At 35.1% G+C, this 17,791-nt stretch overlaps 1 protein-coding gene across 2 annotated transcripts in view; it reads right to left on the bottom strand.

Moving 5' to 3' along the window:
- The window catches only part of Rnf115 (ring finger protein 115), a 97,499-nt gene that overhangs the window by 60,890 nt on the left and 18,818 nt on the right, over positions 1-17,791 (bottom strand). Inside the window, exons 2-4 of one of the 2 annotated variants that reach the window (XM_047543503.1) lie at positions 7,905-7,963; positions 6,823-6,874; positions 3,335-3,392 (exon numbers count right to left, since the gene is read on the bottom strand). In XM_047543503.1, coding sequence (XP_047399459.1) covers positions 3,335-3,392; positions 6,823-6,874; positions 7,905-7,914 — 120 coding nt within the window. In that variant the 5' untranslated portion in view covers positions 7,915-7,963. The remainder of the gene's footprint in view (positions 1-3,334; positions 3,393-6,822; positions 6,875-7,904; positions 7,964-17,791) is intronic. The other variant, XM_047543494.1, reaches the window with a different exon arrangement.

Raw genomic sequence — 17,791 nt, 5'->3', positions numbered from 1 at the left:
TTCCAGAAAAAAGGCTTTCCAGTTTCTTCTTTCCTTATACCTTATTTTCTGCTAATCTGAGGCAGCAGACAGAATCATTCATTTTCTTTCCTTTTTGTTTTTTGTTTGTTATTTTAAACAACTTCTTGGTGTGAGGAGTTGATCCAAATCAGAGGTTTGGCGTTTTCCAGTTGGTTGGTTTTTGAGCTTTTTATTTGTTTGTATACTGGGGATTAAACCTAGGGCCTCAAGCATGGTAAGCATGTACTCTACCACTGAGCTCCAGCCCCCACAGTCATTTTTGCAACAAAGCAATTTGTTCAAGTAAGTTGAGACTTTTAAGATCAACTATCTCACTGGCACCTACCTGGTCATGGTCAGAAGTTTTCAAGTAATCAATGAAAACTTTAAGCAGCTATGGGTTCAGTTCCCCAGGATATTATGAGGCACCTCAGAATAGCAATGTTCTCTTTCTCCAAATTGCTAGCAACATTTTTAGATTCACTACCTCCTATCCCTCACATGTTACTCAAACATTGTTCCCATTAACGGGTAACTACCTACTGCTTTCTCTCCAACTATCCACTATTATCACCACCAAAACCTCACTTAAAAAAAAAAATTAACACATTTTATCAGAAATTTTCTTGGACTAAATCTCTTCTAATATATTCAGTATTTTAAGAATTAAGTTATTAGTAAATACTAGCTACAGAAAATAACCTCATTGTATAAGCAGCTTCAGCTGAAGAAAAACAATAAAACAGAGCATAGCCTTTGCTGAAATAAACAACTAAACTATGGAAAAGATAAATAATTTAGTTTCTATATATAACTTTACTTCCAACTTTTTTCTCCAAGGACACAGGTACAAAAACTTTATAGTTTAGGCATACTATTTTGAGATAGTTTTTTTCATATCTTTGCTTATCTAAATTCCATCTCCTCTTTAAGGCGCCAGTGCAAGTTTTACCTTTTCTATGAAGTCTTAAAATGGCTAAAATGTATTAGGTGCTCACTATAAGGCAGATCTAGCAGTGAGATCTAGCATATATCAAATTGTTTAATCTTTAAAACATCCCTGTGAGGTATTTATTATTATTTTACTCCATTATCTTCCCAAGTAAACAAAGAGACACAGAGAGAGTCTAAGTAATTTTGATCAGGTTACACAGTCAGTTAAGCGGCAGACCCAGGATCTGGATTCAGGGTAATATGGTTCCAGAGGCTGTGCTCTTCATCACCTCTATATGACCTTTCCTGAAGACTTAAAAGATTTCTTCCTTCTATTGTGCTTGTTACATATACCCCACAATAAGTTTATCAAACTCTCTGTACACTCTTGGTTTCTTGTTTGTTTCATGTGTTTACATCTGCTCTCCCACTAAACTATAAGTACCTTGTAGGCAAGGCAACTATGACATTTGCTTCTTGCCCCAACTTCTAGAAAAGTGCTATGCATGAAAACATGGAAAACAGAATTCTTAGGTAATTTTTCAAAATCCCTGGCAACATCTACAATATTTTAAAGACATATTTTTTTTCTTATTTTAAAATGTAAAATATAAAAGAAGAAATTTAAATGTTGAGGCAATGACAACAAGGAGATCCTAAGGAGGAAGAACTGGGCATAATTATGCCCTTGCTACAAGTCTATCACTGCTAAAGAACATGAAGTCACCCACTATGACTTTGCAAAATTACCTTAACACCTGAAGGACAGCTCATACCATCAGCGTCAGATTTAGCATTACTAAAGTTAGGAAACTGACTGCATATATTTATTTTTCTTCTTACTCAATGCATCTCTTCCTGGTGAGTCATACCTATAAAACTGACAGACCAATCTACTTTCATTTCCTAAAAGAGAACACTTAAAGAAAATCAAATTAAGTTTTTTTCCTGGATATGCACAATCAGAAACTGATAATCTGTTATATGTAATAGCACACAAGGAGGTAGGGGTTGCTGAAGTGAGAAGCTCTTTCAGGCTTCTAAAGCAGAATAAATTTTAAGTCATGTTTCTCACTTCATAAAAATGAGAGTTCCAAGACATAATCTGTCTGGAATCACACTCTACTCAACCCATCTAACAAAGACAGTTCAGAGTTAACCAAAAAACTGGAATTAGGTTAGGAAATGCCACAGACTATAAGCAAAAGAAAACACCCTTAATAAAATGGGGCTATTACCCAAACATTCACCAAGTTTTTCAACTATAGATCTGATATGAAAATCTGTGGTGTAGGGGGTATATAGGTCTTAAGATAATTTCAGAAACTAAAAGAGAGAAGTTTAGGGTTTCATGGGTTCCTTATTACATACCACTTTTCAATTGAAACTATATTTCAATTTACATAAAAAATAAATACCAAAACATTTTACTAGTCCCCCTAGGCATTTCAGCCACCTCTGGAAAAGACTAATGTGATCCTGAAACAGAAGAACTCTGATTATGGGATTTAACTTTTCTGTTAGCATCTGTCAGCTTTCTAGAGCCCAGTAAGCTGTGTGACAATAGAGGATACACATCCAGAAGCAAAAGCAAACCAGTGTCGTTGCAGGCTGAAATGTTCTGTCCCTTTTGGGCTCTAGTTTCTAAATGAATAAAAACAAAAAATATTAATGTCATTGAATTGCATATTTAAAAATAGTTAAGATGGTCAAAAAGACAACTAAAGGAATTTTTAAGGTCAATGAATAAAGTGAAAAACAATGTACTCTGAATTTCACATAAAAAAGATATGGACTAAAACCCTATTTTCAAAGTACAGTTTGTTGTTTTTCTCAAAAAATATGGATTCTACATTTTACAAAGCAATAGAAAATAAGTATAGGTTCCATCTTGGGATCTAAAACGCAGTAAATACCTTAGCCTTAATCAGTCCCAAACTACCACGTTAACCTGAGAGGTAAATTCTAGAAACCAGTACTCTGCACTGTTGAAGACTGCTTTATTGCAACCTAAGTAAAAAAATCCTAGGTTGCTCATTCTTTACCTGATTGTGATGCCACTAAATTAGAGTCTGCCACACTGTTATTTCAAAAACAGCCCAAGCTTTTTATTCTTACACCAAGTCCACGATGAAGAAACAGGAAAAGAACTGAAAACACCAATAGGTTTAAAACAGTACAGCTTGAGACTATTACTTTTTCCTAATCAAAGGTTTTCAAAGTAACATGCCAAACCCTTAGCTAATTAAAGAACAAAACTTTTAAAGAGCTACTCTTACCCATATTTTTCTTATACATTCAGTTAAACTGTGATGTTTTGCTGCACTGGGAAGTGATTATCTGTCTGATTTTAACACTCACCCACTTCCTAAAGAATCCCTACAGCTAAAGGAAAACTTACCTCTGCAAAATGTGTTGATGTGCTATTGTCTATCCGGCTGCTGCCACCACCTAAAAAACTGAAGAGAAAAAGGAATGGTGGTAATTCTATTCCCAGGAACAAGCTCCCTTCCCAGAAGCTAAATATAGAATGGCATAATGAGAACAAAACCCAATAAGGAAAAACAACTCATCCCAACACAACACCTACAAAGGAAATTATGAAGGCTGGCATGTGTATAAAGAAAAACAAAATTGTATCAAGAACTGTAGATCATCATGTTACACAAAATAAGCCAGATAAAGACAAGTATTGTGTGTTTTCTCTCATATGTGAAATATGGAGTAGGGTAGGGGTAGGTAACATAAAAGTAGAAATGGGACTATTAGGAAGGGGAAGGAGACTAGAGAGAGGTGCGATAGGGCATAAGAGAGTAATATGGAGGGTGAATACAATCAAAGCATATTACATGCATGTATGAAAATGTCACAATGAAACCCATTATTTTGTATAATTAACATGAACTAATAATTGTAATTCTGAAAAACTATTATATGTTAAACAAAAAAGACTGGAAGGTGGCTCTATGAAAAATATCACAATAAACTACAGAATCAGGTGATTTTCAAGTGAATCAAGTGAAAATCTGGGGAGAAGATCCACCACAGAGAAGGAAAGAAAACCCACAGCTGGAAATGCAATTCAAATTTGACCAGCAAAAGAAAAACATTCATTCTCAAAGAGGCTAAGAAAACAAGCTGGGTGCAGAGGCACATGCCTATAATCTGGGCGATTCAGAAGGCTGAGACAGGAGAAGACAAGTTTGAGGCTAGCCTCAGCAATTTAGTGAGACTGCTATTAAGAGAGAGAGAGAGAGAGAGAGAGAGAGAGAGAGAGAGAGAGAGAGAAAGAGAGAGAGACTTAAAAAACAATTTTTCACATTAAAATCATTCAACCATAATTTGGAGACTCAGGCAGAAGGACTGCAAATTTGAGCCTCAGCAATTTTAGCCAGACAGTGACCCAAAATAAAAAAAGGGCTGGGATGTACTCAGTGGTACAGCACCACTGGGTTCAATCCCCAGTACCAAAAATAAATAAACACACAAAATCATTTGCCCACCAGAAGATCACAACATTTGAGAAAAGAAATTAGTATTTCTTGGGAATGATTAAATGTAGTTATATAAGGGGTCTGATACAGAATTTAGCACATCAGAAAAGGGTTCAATAAATATTTCTTCTTCTTCAGATCATTTATCCAATTCTTTGATTATGCTATCCATCCTGAAGGATCCATTTCAAATGCTACCTTTTCCATTAAATCACTCCTGAACTCACTAACCAAGTAAGAATCCTCTATATCCCTCTGCACTCTGATTCTAAATTCTACCTTGTATTCATTTCAACGCTTTTCCTTCCTTTCATAAAAATAAATTCAAAAAATAAAGACTATATCTTATTATGCCTCTAAAATAGTGTTTGTTACGTGTTAGACATTACATAGAACACTCATCACCTTTAAAAACTCTTAACACTATATCCTTTATCGATAACTCAAAAATAAAAGTTGTTGAATTAATACCACATGTTTAAATGATAAATAACTACCTATTCCCAAGGTCTGTGAAGAGTGGGAAGAAATATTAAATCCCATTGTCCAAGTCAGATGCAGTGGCATACACCTGTAATCCTAGCACCTCAGGAGGCTGAGGTGAGAGGATCATAAGTTCAAAGCCAGACTCAGCGACTTAGCAAGGAACTTAGCAGTTCAGTGAAACCCTGTCTCTAAATAAAATATTAAAAAAGGATTGGGGATGTGGCTCAGGGGTTAAACCCCCCTGGATTCAATTCCCAGGTAATTAAAAAAAATCCTATTATCCATATGAAATTTGCAAAGAGGAGAAACTGACTAATACTGTGAAGAAATGGGGATGGAAAGAATCATAAGAACTGCTGGTACTAGCTCAAGAGACACACATAAGGGCATAAACATACATATAAACAGTCACCCCAATGATATAAAATCTACAAACTACTACAATAGCTTTCATTTTCAGGATTACAATAACAATCCAGGCATTGGGCTGAGTTCAATACAGAAACAAACACACCCTGTTAGTTTAAGATCAGAAGCAAAAAGCTAATGGCAATCTTTATGTATAATCATTTTCAGGCCTTATTCTGATTAGCAAACATTTAACACCTGTTTTGTTTCAGAAGTTAAAAATGGTTTTATAAAAATCACTTCAATTGTATAGCATGCCCATAAGTGCCTGTATATCTATACTTAATACTACTTGACTCACCAGATACCTTAAAAAACTAAGTTGAATGGCTGTATATCCTTTTTATTGCCTCAGCCTAACAAGCTTGGAAGCTTTCTACCTTTACTATATGGTTTCAGGAATTTAAATATTAGTAATTCAAACCATCAACTTACAATTAAAACCATCAACTTTATCTTTTAGGGTTCTGCTCCCCTTGAAACTCCAACATTCCCTTTCCCTAAAATTCCTTCCATTTTAAAAGTGACAGAGCTAGAGAAGGAATAATAAAAACAATGTTCTGAGAAATTTTACAAAGCTTAAGAAAATTCACAAGATGCCCCTCTAGATGTATGTTTAGTTGGGGTCCATTATTGCATATTTACATTCAAGGACTTCCTCTTATTAATTTTTAAAATCTACAGTTAATCACTGTAATTGCTAAGTATTCAAACCAATAAATACTTACAAAGAGAAGGGAATATTATGCTGCTTCTAAGACACTGATACCCAAGAAAAAATATTTCTTTGCTTATTTAAAACAGTGGTGTCTTTCAAAACACAATCATTACTTTTCAGTAGTTGCTACCAAAATCACCTATGTAAGAAAATTTTTTGACCTATAAAGGCAGAAATAAAAGAATTAAGTCAAATGAGAACAGGAGCTGCAGAACTCATAGTTCCATGCTAGATAAAAATTTGTCCTGGAGTTTACCACTGTATCACTTATAACTACATCTAGTATAAAAATATCATTGCCTAAAGAAACTAGGATTACGAGCTGGGGTTGCAGCTCAGGGATAGAGTGCTTGCCTCACATGTGTAAGGAACAGGGTTCAATTCTCAGTACCACATATAAATAAATAAAATAAAAATTAAAAAAATAACCAGGATTATGATTTTAAAACTTAGAGGGAAAAAAAAGTCCGTTAATTACTCCCCTATAACCAATAGGCTCTTATCCAACACATGCAGAGGATAAGTGCCTGATAAAGTTGATAAAGTAGATGCAATTACAACAGCACAAATAAAAAGCTACCCCAAATTTGCATGCCATCCACACACGTTGCTAATTTTGCTGTCATGCTAATCTTACAGGGTCAGTGTTGGTACTGTTATTTAAAACCAATATTATTACATCAACATGTGTTTGTACCAAATTAGATCCCATGCCACACATAAGCTCCAGCTCATTTACACATATACAGCAATCACTAACAAAGTAAAATTAACAGTACATACTGTAAAATGTGAAGTTTTTCCTGGTTGTGGAAGGGACCTTCAACTTTAGATTCTGCCAACAGCAATGGTAAAGAAATTATCTAAGGTCATTAAAATTCCCAAAGTCACTCCAAGATTAAGAAGCTTCAGACTGCAGATTCTTTTTAACCAGGTGGAACTTCAATTCTTTAACCAATGTTTAACTATGCCCAAAAGAAGAAGTGCCATTATGTTCAGCCACACACACAAAAAGGCCAAGAGCAATATCAATGCTATTCTATAATTTTTAATAACTTTAGTCATATTAACCAAGAAGAAATATAATACTGTCACTTCTAAAAATACTTATTCCCCCTTTTTTCAGTTTTATTCCTTTACTAAGGACAATGAGAGGGCTACACATATAGTTCAGTGGTAGAGTGCTTGCCAACTATGCAAGAGGCCCTGCCAACTATGCAAGAGGCCCTGTGTTCAAGTCCCAGCACCACAAAAAAAAAAAAAAAAAAAGAATACTAAAGCAAATGAGAATTAATTTCAAAGCATGACAAACCCAAATATTAATATTACAGTGGTAAGATGGCAAAAGTTTGACAGCAATAATCTTAATAAGAAAAAGGGATCTAAGCCTTCCTCAAAATAGAGTAAGGAGTCAAGTCTCCTTGGCTAGAATATCCTATTTACCTTGCTAGATGTCTGTCAGAAGTTGCACCATAGCCCACCAAAGACACATAACAGCAATTTACCTTCAGGCAACTGAATGATCACCAAAACCTAACCAACAATCTAGGAGAATCCCAAAGTCTGAGAAAATAAAACTTACCAGATTTACTCTGAGTATAAAGGTTTCCAAGGAATAAAACACAATCAAGAGCAGTGGGTCTCATCACACTCACTATTACATTACTTTCCAACTTTTCCCTTTTCTTTTCCCTCTCTCTCCAATTCATCTGCCCTCCCTTGTGTGTATGCGCATACGTGCACATTAGTGTGTGCTATCTCCCTCTTTTCTCATGGTATGTTATAAAACAAATTCATTCAGTTGATGTAAGAGAAAATAGTTTTAATAATAGAATGCCTGATTTATTCACAAGCTTGTACAATACCTGGAATCATCTGTCACTTCTTCAATAAAGCCTGATTCACATCTGGGGCATATATATTCCTATAAAAGAAAGGAAGAAGTAAATAAATTTTTTCATTAGGAAGCTAAGTATATAGTTTCAGAATAGCAATGCAGTATTACAAGGTGAAGTTTTGAAAAATCCTATGTAATTGCTGATTCCCAGGATTTTTTTTTTTTTTTTTGGTATCATACACTGGTAAATAAAGAACTCCCTAAGATATTTGAGGAATGGCTTCATAGGTATCAATAAAGAAGACAAACTAAATCACACATCAATTTGTAGACAAGGAAATTACAATAAGGTTTTAAACATTTCTATTTTCTGATTACCAATGGTTCCAAACGAAACTTAATATTCCCAGCTATTCTGCAGAAATGGTAATTCAAAAAACCAAAACAAGCCAGGCAAGGTTGTACATGCCTATAATTCCAGCAATTCTGGGAAGGTGAGGCAGGAGGATCACAAATTTGAGGCCAACTTGGGAGAGACCTTGTTTCAAAATAAACAAAGAAGGGCTGGAATCAATTCCCAGTACCACCAAAAAAAAAAAAATTTTTTTTAAATTTCATTAAATTAGTTTATATTTCCTTCTGTAACAAATCTTTCTTTTAAATAATATTAAGTTTTGGGGCTAAAAAAGAATGCACTTTAGGGGCTGCTTATCATATTTAAAAGTACAAATCAGGAACAGTGACATGTATCTAAAATCCCAGCTACTTGGGAGGCTGAAGCAGAAGGATCATGAGTTTAAGATCACTATGGAAAACACAGGAAGACCCCCAGCTCAAAGCGGGGGAAAAAGGAATCAATAAAAAGTATATTTCAATTACCTATTAAAATAGATGCAGGAAAGGCTTTTCAACTATTTTCTTGTTAATGATACTTTATGAACCCTAAACTTTGTTTTCTCTGACATTAATGTAGTTATATTTGGCTCTTCAAAGATAGAACGGTATCTTAAACATTCAAGTGCTTTATTAAAAGGTATGTAATAAAAATAAGAGCAATCCTTTGTGTCAAGGTGATTAGTTTGATGAGTCAAATCAAGAAACAGTAGTATTTAATAAAATAATTGCTATAATCAAAGAACACTGGAAACAGAAATAAATATCAAGGTTTTGTCTGAAATAGAAACCCAAAATACTAGTCTGTTTGTTCAATGAAAAAGGAAATTATGTATTTAGGACCATGATGACAGAATGCAGGCATGGAGGTTGCAGGGAAGTGGTATAAGTGTGGATATACAGGACAGGCAAACAGGGACCAGAGTGTGGAAAACCAGATCACCATGAACTTTATCCTGTGATCAGAAGCTCTCAACCCTTTTTTGCCTACCACAAACATTAAGGATGAGACAGATTCATAATGAACATACTACATACTACTGTAGAAATAAACTGGAGACTGTATAAATCCCTGAATCCCTCCCTCCACTGCTTCATCCTCCATACTTCTAGGTAGCTAGAACTCCAATCCTTTCTTCCCCACTAAATTAAATAACTTTTTTTTTTTTTTTTTTTTTTTTTTTGTGGTACTAGGGATTGAACCCAGAGCCTCATGCATGCTAAGGCAAGCACTCTACTACTGAGCTACCTCCCCAGTTCGTTCGTTTGTTCATTTGTTATTTATTTATTTATTTTATTTTATTTTGTTTTATTTATTTATTTATTTTTGAGACAAGGTCTTGCTAAATTGCCCAGGCTAGCCTCAAACTTGTAATCTTCCTGCCTCAGCCTCCTGAGTTGCTGGGATTATAAGCATGCACCACTGCCCCCAGCCATTTTCAATGTAGACCAAACAATCTTATATTGGAAGAAGATGCCATTCAGGGCTTTCATAGCTAGAGAGAAGTCAATGCTTAGCCTCAAAGGACAGTCGGACTTTTTTTTAGAGGCCACTGCAGCTGGTGACTAAGTTGAAGCCAATGCTCATTTACCATTCTGGGAATCCTAGGGCCGGGTAGAATTATACTAAATCTACTCTGCCTGTGCTCTACAAATGGAACAAGAAAGCCTGGATGGCCATGCATCTGTCTGCAACAAGGTTCATTCAGTATCTAAAGCCCAATGTTGAGACCTACTGGTCACCCAAGAGCTCTGATGAAGATATACAGATGTACAAGATCAAGGCTGTTTTCATGCCTGCTAACACAACATCCATTCTGCACCCAAAGATCAAAGAGTGATTTTGACTTTCAAGTTTCATTATATAAAAACACCTTTAGGGCCAGGTGCAGTGGCACAGGCCTGTAATCCCAGCAGCTTGGGAGGCTGAGGCAGGAGGATCACAAGTTCAAAGCCAGCCTCAGCAAGAAGTGAGGTGCTAAGCAACTCCATGAGACCCTCTCTCTAAATAAAATACAATATAGGGCTAGGGATGTAGTTCAGTGGTTGAGTGCCTGAGTTCAATCCCTGGTATCTCCCCACCACCAAAAAAAAAAAAAACAAAAAACACCTTTAGCCAATATGATGATATACACCTGTAATTCCAGGTACTCAGAAGGCCAAGGTAAAAGGATCCCAAGTTCTAAGTCAGCCTCACAGACTTAATGAGAGATTGTCTCAAAATAAAAAATTAAAACAGATGAGGATGTGGCTCAGTGATAGAGGATCCCTGGGTTCAATTCTCAGTACAAAAAACAAACAAAAAAACTATTACAGATGATCATGAGGTTCAATATAGGGCTATAGAAGAAGAAGGTAAGCAAGAGGGATAAAGATCTTTGGAATTAAATGTTCATCTGTATTTATAATGAACTTCAAAAATGTTTGGAGTTGTGGGAGGGAGATAATCATTTCAAAAGGCAGATTTCATAACCAGGAAAACAAGAGATTCTGAAGCAAGAATCAAACTGTTGTAGAACACAGAACTATGTAAGTCCTCTCTTCATGATCATAGGTGTGGTTCTAGGAACCAGGCAATAAGCCATCACAGCTCCTTCACAGAAACAAGACACTTCAGAGGTATACATTAAACTGTAGAAGTACCAGATGATTCTTCCTATCATTTGGAAATAACAAATACTCCCTCCATTTATAAGAAGCAAACATTTTTACATAGCTCTTGATTACTAGGAAAAGAAGCCAAAGACTTCCATATATGTATATATTTGGGGGAGGGTGTTGTTTTGGGGGGTTTTTTTGTTTGTTTTTTCAATACTAGGGATTAAACCCAGGAAACACTCTATTCTACCATTAAACTACACCTCCATCCCTTTTTATTTTTGAAACAGGATCTTGATAAGTTGCTGAGGCTGGCCTGGAACGTGCAATCCTCCTGCCTCAGCCTCCACAGTAGCTGAGATTTACAGACACACATCTGCACTGGTCATCCATAAATTATTCTTAATATTAAAAATAGCCAATTATAAAACAAACCAACCTCACAAGCATGGACTATCCCTCCTGCAATCAACATTACAGAAAGCACAGATAAGTTTTTAGAATTCACAAGTTCTTCATTCTCTATCAATTTTTTTTTTTAAAGCACCGTTTTTCTCTTACATACTTCCGTAGACTGACGTCAGAACAAAGCCTGGTCTTAGAAAATTATCTCACTTCCATTTCTTTAATATGCCTCTTGGAAGCCTGAAAACCCCAAAATAATATATTGTACTTCCTGTTTTTAGATTTTTTTTAAGGTTTAATATTATTCCACTAGCACTACTCTTCAGGATTCAACCCTATTCACTAGCTTTCCTATGATTTTCTAGTTACATCAAGAGCCTACCCCTTCACTGTAACAACAAAAATTATATTAATTGTATCAAACTAATCTGTAGACACAATACTGAGGAGGAGAGAGATGAAATAAGATTGGCCAAACACTGACAATTGTTAAAGCAAAGTTAATTTTTAAAGGTGTGTCTGCGCGGGTTTATTTTACATTTTTTGTGGTTAAAAAAAAAAAGAAAAAGAAAAAACACATAAAACTTAACCATCTTAACCATTTTTAAGTGTGTAGTTCAGGAATGGTACATATATTCAAATTGTCATGAAGCAGATCTCTAGAACATTTTTGTCTTGTGAAAGTGAAACTTTATACCCATTAAACAACAACTTCCCAACTTCCCTTTCTAAACTCTCCCTATTCCTTAGTAACTACCACTTTACTTTGTTTCTATTAATTTGACAATTTTAGATATCTCATATAAGTGAAATCGCACAATATTTTGTTTTTGTGACAGGTTTTTATCTCCCTAAACAAGAAAGTTCTCAAGGTTCACCTGCATGGTAGCATGTGACATGATTTCCTTTCTTTTTAATAAGACTGATTATTATTCCATTTTATGTATATACCACACTTTATTTTGCTTATTTGTTTATTTGGGTTGTTTCTACTTCTTAGCTATTGGGAACAGTGCTTCTGTGAACACAGGTATATAAATATCTCTTCAAAACCCTACTTTCAATTCTTTTGGATACATAACCAATAGTGGGATTGTTGGATCATATAGTAATTCTATTTTTAATTATCTAAGAAACAACCATACCATCTTCTATTCCAGCTGTACAATTTTACAATTAGAACACTACACGCGTTCTAATTTCTTCGATGCACAAAAAATTTTAAGTCTGATATAGTCCCATTTATCTATTTTTATGTTTATTGACCTGTACTTTTGGTTCATATCCAAGAAATCACTGCCAAATCCAAAGTCATGAAGCTCTTCTACTTTCTTCTATGAGTTTTATGCTTTGGGGTCTTATGTTTAGGTCTTTAATCCATTTTCAGTAGATTTTTGTATACAGTATAAGGGTCCAATTCATTGTCTTGCATGTGAAGATTGTTTTCCTAGCACCATTTGTTCAAGAGGTTGTCCTTGTCCGAGTGTTACCAGTATCTTTGTCAAAAATCATCTGATATCATCTAGCAAGAGTTTATGTGTGGTTTCTCTATTCTATTCCATCAGTTTAGGTCTATCTTTATGACAGTACCACACTGTTTTGATCACTCCCGTTTATAATATGTTTTAAAGTAAGTAAGTGTGAGTCCTCCAACTTTGTTTTTCAGAATTCTTTTAGCTATTAATTATCCCTTGAGGTTCAATCTGAACTTTAGGATAATTTTTACTATTTTTGGAAAAAATGCTGTTGGGATTTTCAAAGGGATTGTGTTGAATCTGTAGATCACTGGTAGAATTTATATCAACAAAATTAAAACTCCAAATTCATGAACAAATTCATGTCTTTCCATTTATTTGTTGTCTTTAAATTTCTTTTAGCAGTGTTTTATAGTTTTTGGTATCCAAGTTTTTTACTTCCTTATTTAGGCTTATTCCTAAATATGTTTTATTCTTTCGGCTGCTATTGTAAATGGATTTCCCTTTTCTTAATTTCTTTTTTCAAATTGTTCTTGTTTAGTGTATAGAAATGTAATTAATTTTTGTGTTCATTCTGGATCCTGCAACTTTACTGAATTTATTAGTACCAGTGTGTGTGTGTGAGCGTGTGTATATGTTTGTGTGTGTAATCTTTAAGATTTTCTGCAAATAAGACCATGTCATCTGTGATTAGAGATAATTTCACTTTTTCCATTCTAATTTAGATGTCTTTTCTTTTTCCTCACCTAATTGCTCTAGCTAGGACTTTGAGTACTATGTTGAATAGCAGTGGTAGGATCAGGCATCTTTGCCTGGTTTCTGATATTAAAGTACAAGTTTTCAATCTAACCACTGAATATGATGTTTATTATGGGATTTCATATATGGTCTTTATTATGTTGAAGTAGTGTCCTATTCCTAGTTTTTGAGTGTTTTCATCACAAAAAAGGTGCTAAATCTTGTCAAATTCTTTTTTTTCATCAACTGAGATGACCGTGTTTTCTGTCCTTCGCTGTTAATGTAGTATTCTCTCCACTTTGATGTGCTTGAAATTTTCCATGATAAAATTTATTTTCTTTTTAAGTTACAACAATCTGAGAAACATAGGTCAAGAAACTGTTAACCAAACCACATATAGATCAAACTGTTAATAATTCAAAGTAAAAATAAAAGATCAGAAATAACCTGTTATGTTAGAGAATTAAGAGGAAAGCTACTTATACCTAGGAAACACCTACAATGTACTTTACCCTGCATTATTCCTCTTAAGTTACTCTGTAAGGTGAATAATGTTATTTCTATTTTACAGACATGAAAGTGAAGTAAACTGTCCATTACAGGTGATTACCCAGACAGCCCCCACAAAATCTCCCAACCCACGAGCTCTTCTACATTGGGATTTCCCTACCCCTTTCAAGAGATGGAGTCTATTTTTTCAGTCCTTTGAATTTGGGAGGCCTTGAAATTTGAAGAGAATATTGTTAGTTTCAGAGCCCTCAAATGCCTGGTAGCTTCTGCTTCCTGACTCTTGGAACCTTGATCAATCCTAAGGTAAATTCTGTCCATTCTGTGAGAGAGAAGGGCCGTGTGAAAGCACACTGCAATATCAGACAAGTAACAGGAAAAAAAATGGCATGGAGGTTCAGCCTACTAGAACCTTCAGAGATTCCATCTTCAGGGGCTATCACATTACAACCAGAAGAAAAATCCCAAAGTGAAAACTGACCAGATTGTCAGTTTGTCAATCCACAGGAATATGAGAGATGATAGTCACTTTAAGTCCCTAAATTTTGAGTGACCTCTTGGACAACAGAAAACCAAAACAATGCCCATGGAATAAAAAAGAGCTTTAAACCTTGTTCTTTCTTGAATCCAAAATTCCATATTCTTTTCATTAAACTATGTAAATAAAACATAACTATTTTTAAAAGAAAGAATAGTAATTACAGTTTGCAGAAGACTGAATGGAAAGACTTATGGTCAGGCCAAATGAAGCCTTGAAAGTACGGCAACTATTTACATTATCCTCCACTGGCCTTACAGTGGAGAATTTCTCTGATGAACACACAACACAAGGTATGAACTTCAACTTTATGAACTCAGAAATCTAAGAACCTGTCTCTTGAAGAAAAAGTCATATAAAATCAAATTCAGAGATCATATACATAAAACTCAAAATGTCAATTTTCTTAATTACAATGAGAATGCATTATCCCACATCACCACCTAATAGGACACATTCTTTCTCCTGATAGAATATAATGCAACTACCTGGCTATATATTATTTGTTATAATCACAATTTAGTCATGCCCTACAGTGAGATTACAACCATATTGAATTTTAATTATTTATCTCTTTGATCACTTATAAACATGGCTAAAACTTTACATTTTAATTTTCCTGAATTTTTTTCAGAAGTGACCTTAATGCAATTTAGGGGAAATTTCCATAAATTGAGGAGACTGTAAAAGGGTCAAACAGGAATTATAGTTTCTCTGCCTCATGCTCCTTCTCACACCTAGGACTTGGCCTTAGTATCATCCTGACACATTAACATACAGAATTCTGAATTTTAAGTAAAAGGGGTTATGTGTTAGAGTAGGGAGTAGGGAGTAGAAGGTAACCCAAAGATAACTGTCTGGCACTGTGGAAATGTTTCCTCTGCTTGCTTTCACAGTAATACATCAAATCTTCACATCCAATCTTTCTCCCCTTATGAAGTATTTCCAATGTATTTACCCACATGGTCACAAAATCTTTGTGCGTTTGTGTGTGTGTGTGTGTGTGTGTGTGTGTGTGTGTGTGTATGTGTGTGCGTGCGCGCACTGGGGGTCAAACCTAGGGCCTTACAAATGCTAGGCATGTTCTCTTATCACTGAGCTCTACCTCCAGCCTGGTCACAAAATCTTATCCAAAAAAAAAAAAAAAAAAATCAGTGAGTCATTTCTATCGTCCCATCTATTAAAAGAAGGCCTAACGAACCTAAGGTACTTACCCAAAATCACTAGAAATTGGAACTTAGCTGTTTCTACCAAACTGCTTTCCTCCTAGGATCTAAAAGTTCATTGCATACAACTCTAATTAAAATACTTAGTAGCAGGTCCAGTTGAATGAACTGCTTCAGATTTCCACTGCCTGTTTCATCTAAAAATATCCATAAGCAGAAATATTTTTCACATTAATAGTTTGAATCAGGAACAATTCCCTAAACATTGCTTAACATTCATGCTTACCCACTTAGAACAGCGTAAGAGGTCACAAACCACTATAATATATGAAGGAAAGGGAAAGAATGGTTTTAATGCATTACTTTCTTTTGCCTCCTGCATTTCAAGAGATCAGTGATCACTAGGCATAGTGGCATAAACCTACAATAATTCCAGCAACTCAGGAGGCTGAGGATCACAAATTCAAGGTCAGCCCCAGCAACTTAGCAAGACCCTACGCAACTTAACAACACCCTGTCTCAGAATAAAAAATAAAAGTCTGAGAATGTAGCTCAGTGGTCAAGTGCCCCTGGGTTCAATTCCCAGTAGCAAAAAATAAAATAAAAATTAAAAAAATATCAATGATCAAAATATGTAACATATTGACATGACAATGAGCTACAAGCCAGGATCTATTTATATCAAGTCCCATAATATGACACTTACATACTCTTGAAATTTACACAAATTTGTAACCAACATTTATTCAGCATATCAAAAGTAGTATAAAGACTACTAATTTCCTAATTCCACAGCTTTGCTTTTGTACATCTGTGTCATCAACTCTCAATATTTATTTTTTTATTTTATCTAAAACAAGAGGCCTAGGCATTTTCTGTCTAGTCTGAAAGTCAAAATCTAAGATCACAATATTAAGTTAGTCACAACTGACTGTTCATATTGAGTATCACATGGCAAAACAGTTCAGAAACTCCACATTAGAAAGATTGGCTCTTGGGCTGGGGATATAGCTTAGTTGGTAGAGTGCTTGCCATGGGTTCAATCCCCAGCACCGCCAAAAAAAAAAAAAAAAAAAAAAAAAAAAAAAACAGAAAGATTGGCTTTTACTCCCCACTTGGTGATACTGGGGATCAAAGTAGGACCTCACATGTTAGGCAAATGCTCTGAGATACACCCCCGGCTATAGCAGGATTAGAAATACAAAATGTTTGAAACACATCACAGGTCTTACCCAATACTCACCACATCCTTAATTTCATGCCAAGTCACATCTTTAAGTTATGGACCCTGTTTTTTTCTTGAGGCTGGTTCCATAATGCCTATCATCCGTTTTCAAGCCAAGTTATACTTCCTCCTCAAAAGCATCAAGTGAACTCCAAAATACAACACAACTTCTGAGTTCTGTTCCCAGTTCCACCAGTACCTTCACAAGCTTTGTGAAAACCTGTTTCCAGAACACAAATACTGTCCTAACTGACTTACCATCCCCAACTCTCCTTCAAAGAATCAAGGAAGTCATCTCTCATTCATGTGGCCAACTAGTCAGTTTCAAAAAAAAAAGAGAAAAGGTTGGAAATGTAGCTCAGTGGTAGGGTACTTGCCTAGCAAGTATGAGGTCTTGGGTTCAATCTTGAGGGCACAGACACAACAATATAAGGTGACAGTTTCACAGGGGCAGGGCGAATACAACAACATACAAGGTTAACTATACAATTTAAACACTGTTTGAAGTATTAAACTTTTTAACACCTTGATTTTTGACATTCTCCTCATTTTCTTCCTTCATTACAGGACATGACTAAACACTGACATTATCAGGGACTCCAAACACAAGGGTATAATCAATGAACCTACTTTAGTTTTTTGTGTAGCAAGGCAAAATATCAGGTCACAGGACAAAGCATTATTTGATATGAGCTCATTGATATGATGAACAAGAAGCCAAATTTTCTAAGAAAAAAGCAGACTAAACTACAAGAATTAGAGAAAAAGTAACAACAAAATGTAGCCAGAAAAGATTTAGTGTTTTACTAAAAGTAGTAGGAAGTACAGCAACCCAGCTGCACAAATTTAAAATGGTATATGATTTCCAAA

Source organism: Sciurus carolinensis, chromosome 1, assembly GCF_902686445.1.
Source record: "Sciurus carolinensis chromosome 1, mSciCar1.2, whole genome shotgun sequence".
NCBI classification, from domain to species: Eukaryota; Metazoa; Chordata; class Mammalia; order Rodentia; family Sciuridae; genus Sciurus; species Sciurus carolinensis.
The sequence above is the reverse complement of the archived record's forward strand: the minus strand, read 5'-3'. Positions and strand labels throughout refer to the sequence as shown.